This window comes from Stegastes partitus, unplaced genomic scaffold (assembly GCF_000690725.1).
Source record: "Stegastes partitus isolate 25-593 unplaced genomic scaffold, Stegastes_partitus-1.0.2 Scaffold197, whole genome shotgun sequence".
Taxonomy (NCBI): Eukaryota; Metazoa; Chordata; class Actinopteri; family Pomacentridae; genus Stegastes; species Stegastes partitus.
This window is the reverse complement of record NW_007577928.1, coordinates 649,801-660,185: the sequence shown is the minus strand read 5'-3', so window position 1 is coordinate 660,185 and position 10,385 is coordinate 649,801. Positions and strand designations below refer to the sequence as shown.

General features: G+C 40.3%; 1 protein-coding gene across 2 annotated transcripts; it reads left to right on the top strand.

Annotated features, from left to right (window-relative positions):
* The first annotated feature begins 96 nt into the window (after positions 1-96).
* idh3b (isocitrate dehydrogenase (NAD(+)) 3 non-catalytic subunit beta) lies at positions 97-9,637 on the top strand. 2 transcript variants are annotated; one of them, XM_008280539.1, is made up of 11 exons: positions 97-170; positions 1,646-1,819; positions 2,347-2,467; positions 2,650-2,710; positions 2,802-2,934; positions 4,503-4,636; positions 4,777-4,879; positions 5,088-5,234; positions 6,253-6,347; positions 6,537-6,597; positions 9,099-9,637. In XM_008280539.1, exons 1-11 carry the CDS (start codon positions 117-119, stop codon positions 9,174-9,176), a joined length of 1,161 nt encoding a protein of 386 aa, XP_008278761.1. In that variant the 5' UTR covers positions 97-116; the 3' UTR covers positions 9,177-9,637. The 2 variants fall into 2 exon arrangements, with proteins under 2 accessions (XP_008278761.1, XP_008278760.1); XM_008280538.1 differs by lacking the exon at positions 9,099-9,637 and adding an exon at positions 7,518-8,956.
* Positions 9,638-10,385: the final 748 nt, after the last annotated feature.

Below are 10,385 nucleotides of genomic sequence, written 5' to 3'. Positions count from 1 at the left end.
ACTGTACATTACTTCCGGCTGCCTGTCGTGCAGCAGCTGCTCCGTCCTGCGGGGGGCGCTGTTGTCCTGCGGTTCACTCCGTCGCTGCACCACAGAAGAAGCCGCTTAGCTGCTGCATGTCTGTGACGATGGCGGCCGCCTTGAGAGGAAGCTTAGTAACATTGGTCAAGGTGAGTGCAGAGAAGATGTTTACCAGCTTATTGTGTAAATCTGTTGGTAGAAAAGGAGCTGCTGTATTTGAAGGCTTATTTTTTATTAAACTCAAACACCGTGTTTAGCACCAGCTGTCAAAGAAACAGTCTGACACACTGACCGGTACAGTCTGTGTCTGAAGTTAATGCTAACAGTGAGACGATTTATCTGGTACTAAGAAGTGATACAGATATCTGTGTGTCTGTTTGTTTTTATCAGATGGTTTACGAGAAAACAAATCTCGGTTAGTTGTGGTTGTCAACAGGTACTCGTCCATCAGGCCAGCCTCACTAACTGTACCTTGTGGATGGCTAGAGTAGCTTAGCCTGGCAGCCTGTCTCCGTTAACCCTGACATGGTAACCTCCCTGTCCTGAGTGAGCCACCCGCTAAACCAGGCTAACCTTCAGCTAACGGTCTTAGAAGGAGCAGCCCTGATAAGAAGTCTGTGTATCTCTATTTACTTGGGTTCTGTGTCCAGTCATCTCCACCTTTCTCACCTGTCACATCCTTTATTCTTTACAACAGTCTAAAGGTGTGCAGATCATCTCCTCATTAGTTTAGGCGTTGGGACTTGATGAGTTGTCATTCTGGCAGAAGACATTTGAAGAGTTTAGCTCCCATTTCGCCCACTGCTCAGTGACTGATTATTCAGGATCTTCGTGAATCATAGCTACATAGGAAACAAGTCACACCCATCATTTCCCACCTTAGTTTTATCTCATCAGAAATTGTGACTGGCATTGGGCAATTTGGATTAAATCCTCATCATGTTATCACAGTATATACAGTAGTATAAATAGAATATACTCATACTGTGATTTAGTTCATTTATTCTTTATAACCAAAATAACTAAAAAGGACTGCACTGTTTTCCTGCATAGTTTTCCCCATCAATATTGCTTATTGATTTGCAACATTTCCCACAATGTCCGAATACACCATGTATGTCTTTGAAGATGAATCTGAGGGCTCTGTTTATTGAATGAAATGGAATACAGAAAACATCTATTGTTTCTACACAAACTCCAAGTTGCAACTGCAGTTATTTTCATGATCAATTAATCTGCCAACAATAGTTATGTCCATAAAATGTCTAAAAATGGTAAAGTGCCCAACAGTTTCCAAGAGTCAAAGGTAGCATCACTAAATGTCTTCATCTGTATGACCCACAAGTCAAAAGATATTTAATTTAGTGGAAGCAGAGGAAGGCAAGGAATCCTCACACTGAAGATGGAGGACCAAGCAAATGTTGAGTGTTGGAGATGTTGAAAAATGACTCCCATGTAATTGATCATTAAAAAACTTGTCAATGAATTACTTGTTCATTAAATAATTGAGCAATCAACTTATCGTTTCCACTCTCCAACACGGTAGTGAATTAACAAACTTGTTTCAGCTGTGGATAAACCAGAGTGTGCTTTGTGTAACTGTGTCTTTTTCCCCATTCTTCAGGGTCTTGGTGGCCCCCGGTGGCAGCAGCTCGCCTCCCGACCCCTGAGTGTGTCTGCTGGTCTCTGTAGTGCAGAGGCCCCACCAGCCCGGGCTGATGCCACCTTCAAGGTTACAATGGTACCAGGAGATGGGGTGGGACCTGAGCTGATGACTGCTGTCAAGGAGGTCTTCAAGGTACATTTTGCAGGGATCATTACTGCCTTTTGTGCTTTTTAAAGATCATGGGGTCCACAATACATTAGAGTCAGTGATGGTACAAAAACATTAGATGGAAACTTTTTACAAGACATCCATGCTAAAGCTATTTTAACTCTTGGCTCACTCCAGGCTTATTGAGTTACCCTATTTCTAATTTTAAAAAATGAATAGGAGGTTTATGTTATTTTTTTCTATTAAATATTAGGAAATGTAGTCAGCATCAGCCAGCGTTATGTAACTAAATAACCTCATAAATACGCACATGTACACTTAAAATCTGATTTTTTTTATGAAAGAGGTTAGATATATATTGGAACATCTTCCGCTGTTAATCTGTAATTAGCATTTCATGGATGTGTATCAGCTGTACACCAGCAATGTTCTAAAATATGCAAAATATGAGCATAATACAACAGAAAAATTTATTCCCCTTTAGCCACCTCTTAAGTTAGATCTCAGGTTTTTCTCCTTCTGAAGTTGATTTCTTTTTTCCTTCTCTAAAGGCAGGTGATGTCCCAGTAGAGTTTGAGGAGTTCCATCTGAGTGAAGTACAGAATATGGCCAGTGAGGATAAACTGGAGCAAGTGTTGACCTCCATGAAGAACAACAAAGTGGCCATGAAAGGTTTTTATTTTTCATTGTTTGGTTGTTTCCTTATTGTGCATCTCCATTTAATTGCAACATATATACTAATATCTATTATTACATATATATGAAGTAGATGGCCTAAATACAGTGTAGTTGTAAATAGTAATGAATGGCTCTGACATTTAAAAAAATTTTTTTTTTAATGTTTTGTTCTGCAGGAAAGATTCACACACCTATGGAGTTCAAAGGGGAGCTGGCTTCATACGAAATGAGACTGAGGTAAATGTAAAAAATAAAAGTGAGAAAAATCAATTGTGTATTTGTATGCATAGATGTTTTGAAATAACTCTATATCTCTGTCACTCCCCAGGCGTAAACTGGACCTGTTTGCTAATGTGGTTCATGTGAACAGCCTGCAGGGCTACAGCACTCGCCACAACAACCTGGACCTAGTCATCATCCGTGAGCAGACTGAGGGGGAGTACAGCTCCCTGGAGCACGAGGTAAACAGCGCTCTTCATCACTGCAGTCAGAGGGCGAACAGACGTTTTAAAGCCACTTAAAAAGGAACTTGGTTTTCTCTTTGAAGAGGGAGATTTCCCTTGAACACACAGAAAGATTTCTGAAGCATTAAAATGGGTAACAAACAAAGATAAATCACTGTGACAGGTGCTGAAATGTTACAGTGTCTTTGAACGTGTGTAGCCTTAAGTGCAGTTCAGTTCGGTTTTCTTTACAGTACCAGTCAAAAGTTTGGCCACACCTTCCTATTCAATGGTTTGTATTCGTTTTTAATTATTTTCTGCATTGTAGATTAATACTGAAGATATCAGAACTCTGAAAGAACACATAAATTATGTTGTAAACAAAAAAACGTTCAACAAATCAGAACCTTTTTTATATTTTAGATTTTTCAAAGTAGCCCCCTTTTGCTTTCAAGACAGCTTTGCACACTCTTGGTGTTCTCTCAGTCAGCTTCATGAGGTAGTGTCCTGGAATGGTTTTGAATTAACAGGTGTGCCTTGTCAAGAGTCAGTGTGTGGAGTTACTTGCCTTTTATATGTAAGCAAGCACCTAGTGATAGCGGCAAGGAAACCTCCTTTTTTTTGCAGATTATTTTCCGGGCTGTTTTGCCTTTGTTCTATAGGATAGTGAAGCGAGACAGAGAAACATGGGGAGAAGAGTGGGGGAAGGACATGCAGCAAATGAGCTGCAGCATCAGGGACTACAGCCCCTGTACATGGGTCGCTGTCTCATCCGGTTGAGCTACCGGAGCGCCATGGAAAACTCTTTTTTTACAGGAAGAAACCTCCAGCAGAACCAGGCTCAGACAGGGCAGCCGTCTGCCTTGATCGGTTAGGGTGACAGTAGAGGGTAGAGAGGTGAGGATAGCAGAGACAAATAGACAGACAACAAACGGGAGAACAATAAACACCAGGGAGGTTGTTGGGGTCATTGACTGCACATCAGAAACGTGCAGCTCTGGAGACAGAGACACATGCAGAGAGGACAAAGTTATTGGCATGTGGACTTTAAAAGCAGACTGTGCACACACAGGCGGTTCTATTCATACTACATCTATACCACATAGGTCCATGCAGGTCTGCACATTTGACACAGAAAAAGACAAATGGCACTTTTTTTTACAGGATATAAAGCAGCTACTTACATACTGGGCTGTAGCACCATGTCAGTGGATATTACTAAGGTGTGTTTATGACAGTGGGTGGACATAGCACAGGGTTTCTGGAAAATGTAGAACTTTGGATTTGTTTGATGGAAAGCATGTGCAAAACAAAGCTCCTCCAAAGTTCTGCAGCTTCAAATAAAATTCTTTTAATGATGAGCTGTAAAGGCAAGTTGTTTTCCTTACACGTGTGCAGTCAGAATAATACTTTTCTGTAATATGTGTGACGCATGTGTGAAAAATGAGCTCCATGCGTTCCACCAGAAATTAAACTGGACAGCTGAATAATGTGTAGACGGCGTGTGTTGTATCATTATTCTCTTGCATCGATCTCTAATAAAAACGACTCCATTAAATTGTATTTACCCTCCTCTTGCTTTTTAGAGTGTGACAGGTGTGATCGAATGTTTGAAGATCATCACCAGGGAGAAGTCACGGCGCATTGCCAAATTCGCTTTTGATTATGCCACCAAGAAGGGGCGGAGCAAGGTCACCGCTGTCCACAAAGCCAACATCATGTGAGTGAATTAAAAGAAACGCTTTGTCTTTATCTGGCATATCTTGAAATCATAGTCCTCCATTAATTCATAAAATTGTGTTGATGTGATTTGCTTTACAGTTAAAGCAAAACGTGTTCTTCTTTACTGTCTTATTACAGGAAACTAGGTGATGGCCTGTTTCTGCAGAGCTGTGCAGAGGTGGCACAGCTGTACCCCAAAATCAAATATGAGAACATAATCATTGATAACTGTTGCATGCAGGTACATCCAGCTTTACAGTTCATTCCTCTGGTTTTATTAATTGTTGATTCTCTCGCTGTGATTGAAAAAAAAAAAAGTATGAATCCTTACACTTTTCCTATAGTAAGTGATCATAATAATATATATTTGTTTGCTGTGTGACTGAATACACTTCATTAGCTATTTAATTTCCTGTTCAAACATGTCTTTTTGGTTTAATTTCCTGCAGCTGGTCCAAAACCCATACCAGTTTGACGTGCTGGTGATGCCCAACCTGTACGGTAACATTATTGATAACCTGGCAGCAGGGCTGGTTGGAGGAGCAGGAGTTGTTCCTGGAGAAAGCTACAGTGCAGAGTATGCTGTTTTTGAGACCGTAAGTTTCCATAAACCCATCTTTTTCAAAGCTTAGTCAGCCAGCCATTCTCGAGTTTTTGAATTATTAATTCTTGTTTGGATGATAATACAAGAAGACACATTAAGTTGGGCCGATGCAGAAAATACAAGGTGTGATCAAAAGGTTCTGAGGCTGTGTTTCTTAAAAGCAAGACTTGTGTCTTATTAAAATTTTGCCGTCATCCCCTTCGAAGCAATTACCATGTGCAGCGATATGGCGCTCCTGCAGCACTTAAGACGCACCACAAATTCCTCTTCTGTGAGCACAACAAGCACCATCTGCTACATATGCTGGATCTCCTCAACTGTGTCAGAACGGTGGCCCTCAAATTTCATTTTGGGAACGATGAAGAAGTTGCAGGGGGCCAAATCTGACAAGAAGGGCGGGTACATAGTGACAAAACCTGTTGGTGCGGCCAAAAACCACTGTCTGTCTTTTCATGATGGCACACCCATTTGCTATCGAGCCACATTAAGGTTAAGCAAATGTTTTCCTTCTGACACTTCAGGATGCTACAGTAGTCTCTGAGGAATGAATTCACAGGGCTCAACTGCATGAATATCAAAAAAAAAAAGACAGGTATCCTCTTGGTGCACTCCAGACCTTGCATGTGTTCTTCCGTTTTGGAGACTGCCGACTCTTCCACTGAAAGACTGCTGTTTGGTCTCTTGAGTCGTAGCCATAGACCCAACTCTTGTCACTACAGATGATCTTCAGTACTACGGTTGGGTCGTCCTGTCCCTGCTGACAGAGATCCTCACAGACTTCGACACGGTGGTGTTTCTGCTGGTCCACGGTGAAATGCACACCAGCAAATGATCACAAAAGCACATGTAACACAGATCCCGATGTTGATGATGCAACGTTGCGCGGAATCCTAACTCACCCCAATTAGGAACATTTTGAGAACTTGGTATTGCTATGAATGGACTGTTAGTTACTCAACCCCTTTCTTGTATTGTCATTCTTCATTGCTTGTATCTTTTATCTCTTTCAGGGTGCACGCCATCCCTTTGCACAAGCCGTTGGGAGGAACATTGCCAACCCAACGGCCATGCTGCTCAGCGCTGCCAACATGCTCAAGCACCTCAAGTGGGTCAACTTCTGAAGCCTTTTTGATAACAAATGCACCACATATTACACAGTATCCACCCCATCTTCTGTCCTGATTCACGATGACCCTCAAGGTTTTGAAAATAGCCTCAAGTGGCTGCTTGTCTGAAGGTGGCCATGTGTTCAAGACATTTCTGGCCTTTTAACTGTCACTGTATTGTGTTGCAGCCTGGAATACCACTCCCACATGGTGTCAGATGCTGTCAAGAGGGTCATCAAACAGGGCAAGGTAAGCGTGTATCGGTGTGTTATTTGTTCATCCTGCCTACTCTGTTTGCTACTGGTGCATGCAGTCATTGAATCTAAAAACACGCCAGCAGCATTAACAGTATTAACAGCACAAGGAATGGTACATGTAATACTAGTACGGCAAAATAACAACTGGTGGTTTAAAAAAAAAAGAAAGAAAGAAAATAGACAAGTGAAGCCAACGGGACTTGTACACTAAGTGTCTATTGCTATCATCTTGTGTTTCTGAATTAACATGCTCGTCTTTGGTTTTGCGGGTCACTAACTGCACTCTCATACACACAAAGTGTCGGAATGTTGGAGACACTTGATAAATGCAATTAAACATTCAGTGAGTTGATTTGCAGGGTGCAACTGTGAACAACCAGCCTTTGAGCTCTTTCATTGAGATCAGTATGATAGCAACAATGTTTCCAGCACATTAGGTGTCATGTTAGCAGTTCTTGACCTACAAATACCCCCATCAACAACCTGTAGACTGAGCTAGTGTGTTAGAGAGCCTTTGATTGCCTACATATCCACGTTGTTAAGCTTATCTCTTAATTTTGTTATTCTTGGACACATCCAAGGTGCAGAACAACTTTTTTTTCCCCCATATTGAACTGGTTTGGACTAACAGACTTCTGCATCTGCTCCCTGCTGACATTAACATACTCTGACACAAACCCTAACGCAAACACCGTCAACCATTTTTCCCCCTAGTTTGCTTTTATGCACTACCCTGAGAGGTGACTTATTAATTATCTGTTTGTCAACTGAAAGCAGACTTTTCCTGCACGTTGCCTGAAGGCCCTCCCCCTCCCTCTTCCATCTGCTTTAACGCCCTCCTCTCCTTGTGCCCATTATCCTGTGTTGTGTGTGTTTTGTGTTTACATGTGTGTGTGTTTGTGCACATCCCAGGTACGGACACGAGACCTTGGCGGTTACTCTACCACTGGCGACTTTGTGCATGCTGTTGTGGAAAACCTGCGTCACCGACCTGTTTACTAAGACGTTACGTCACATCCCCTCATTGACATTTCCTTAAATCTGGACATTGTTCTTAACATGAACTGGATGCATGTTAAGACTCAACTCTCCCTCACTGCCATATGACAGCAGGGCCACACAGTTGTGACATCAGATGCATTCTAATATTTCTGGTTCATTCTGGGTTTGCTGATAGATCCAGTGGAATCAGCAGTGACATGTTGTTCTTGGCTGAATAATGTAACACTTCTGAGGTTTCCTCTCAAATATTTCAATCATTCAGCCTGATGTGCCGTTTCCATTCTCCATGGACACCAATCTTCCGTTGTAGTTACAGTCCATCCCTTTGCATCTCTTTGCTTTTTTCACATTTTACTTTGCTAAAACTGATCATCTCACTCATGTTAGGAGAACCTTTTTTCCCCCCACCTCTTTTCACGTGCTTCTGCTTTTTGCTTAATTATCAGAAAGTTTCAGCAAAGTTAGCTGTCTGAACTGCCTCTTTGCTATCATACATCATTACAAATTGTCTGTAGAGTAACCACTCTCTTATCGACTATCAGCTAATGTCATTTTGCCTCACAATTCACTTTTTTTTTTTTTTTTTAAATTTCTTCAATTCTCAGACTGAATCTAACTGTACCTCTTTCAACAGTATAACACTGCCACATTGTGACCCACTAATATCATAACTGTTGTGATCAACAAATGTCCTAATATTTTAATAAAACTCCAGCGTTGCAGTGCTGTAACCTCATCCACATTTACTGTATAGTGTCATAATGCAGAATCTGTGTTTCTTCTATTGACTGTGGTACAACTTTCTGGTGCTATACCAAAATAACATTTGTAATATTCTGACAGGTTCTTAATGTCCACAGAAACCTCCCAGGGTAATGTTCACAGTGTCCAGAAAACTAGTCCTGCACTGCTTACCATCTGTATTAGGTTGAGTTCTGAACTGACTTACTGTAGGGAACAAGTTAAAGTCATCACAGTTGTCAAGGATGTAATGATGATGTAAGATCTTGTAACACTGCTCTATTTATTACCACTCCATCTATCATGTTTTTTTTTTTTTTTAATTTTGTATCAGTTTAAAGTTACATCACATGAGGTAACTTGTTGACCAAAAGTAATATAAACCAAATAAAGTAATATATCCTGTATTATTATTCTTTTACCTTCTCACAATCTGAAAGTTCTCTATGGAGAAAGTTTACAGCCATCAGTGTAAGCAGTGTCATATCTTCTTTTTTCTTGTGTCAGATTTAGTCACTGACTTTTTCAAACTTGTATGAGAGTAATATGAGTAGACACATGAAGAATGTGTTGACTCATCCATCAATAAAATATCCCAAAAAAACAAGGCATATCTTGCTGATAAGACTGTTTGTTCCTTCTACGAGTAGTTTTCAAAGGCTCTCTAACATGCAGGCCATGATACTGACTGTGGACATGTGTTGCTGCAGCTGTGCATATAGTAACACGCTGTCCTTATGTTTGCAACAGGTGCGCACTGGAGACCTGGGGGGCTATGCAACAAGCGACGAGTTCACCCGGGCTGTCATTGCTAACCTGGCAGTCTAAGCGTTGTATTTGCAAATCTGTCAGCTGCTGAGATGCGCACACGCTTTTTCTTTTTAAATTTACCTCCGGTCATGTAGACCATTCATACACGGTACAATGTATTCCAGCAAGCGCCTACACACTTTGTTCTCTTTAAACAGTAAAATGCAGATGAAATGTGTAGATATAATGTCCACCAACTCTACTTTGTAGTTGACATTAAACATTTAATAGCACTTCAAAGGCAGAAAAAGTGGGCTCTATACAGTTAAACTCATACAAACCAACCATTCACGTTCTGTTCTTGAACAAGATCCTTTAATTTCTACTTAATGGTTTTATGTCTGGACATTTACCAGAAGTCAAAACGTGATGTATGTATACTTGAACATTATTTATTAACTTAAAAGTTTTATCTTTTTGCTTCTTCATTTATGGCAAGATATGACTAATAAAGGAGATGTGACATCTTGCGTGCAAAATCTTTGCATGACTGTTAATAGAAGACTGTTGCAGTATTTAGTGTTATTAAAACTTTATCGTGGCTGCTGATGGCTCGGACAGCATGCGTCACTTCACAGCATGAGGAACCCAGCTGAAAACTTAACTGCCTTCCTGTGTCCAAACATATGCGAGTCGTGAGGATTTGAAGAATCTATAAAAGGTAAAAATTTGACAGTCTGGCTGCATATGCTCCACATCCCCACGACTACAGACACTGAGAAAGTAGGTAACAAAACGTGGGGCAAATAGTTATTCCCTTCATGTTTTTTCTACTAATTAATATTTCATTCATAAAACCTCAGAATAACTGAAAACAAGTATGACACATTTTTCTCTTAACTGACTTATTCAAATTGCTGGATTTGTTTTACCAACATTCCAACTGCATACTAAATCAAGAACCAGCATTTATTCATGTATTCATCATATTTGACAAATTATGAGTAAGTGTGTGTGTGTTTTTTCAAACTAAATCCAAATAGTTCATGCTTCCTGCTCAATTATTATTCATTAAAACCACTAACAAAATATCTTATGGTAATTAAGACTATTGATCACAGTATATAGCTAAAATAATAATTTTGCTCAACACAGTGACTTATTTCCAGTGGTAGAAAAAGTACTCAGATGCTTTACTTAAGTAAACACACTAATATAGCAAGTCTGCATGAACTATCCCACTTAAGTACATATATAGTAGCAGCAAAATGTAGTTAAAGTATTTAA

Bases quoted from the DNA above. Each gene is read 5' to 3' on its own strand.
- idh3b (XM_008280538.1), top strand. From the start codon at position 117: ATGTCTGTGACGATGGCGGCCGCCTTGAGAGGAAGCTTAGTAACATTG. The intron at 171-1,645 runs GTGAGTGCAGAG...CCCATTCTTCAG, and splicing joins GCTTAGTAACATTGGTCAAG to GGTCTTGGTGGCCCCCGGTG. The intron at 2,935-4,502 runs GTAAACAGCGCT...CTTGCTTTTTAG, and splicing joins ACAGCTCCCTGGAGCACGAG to AGTGTGACAGGTGTGATCGA.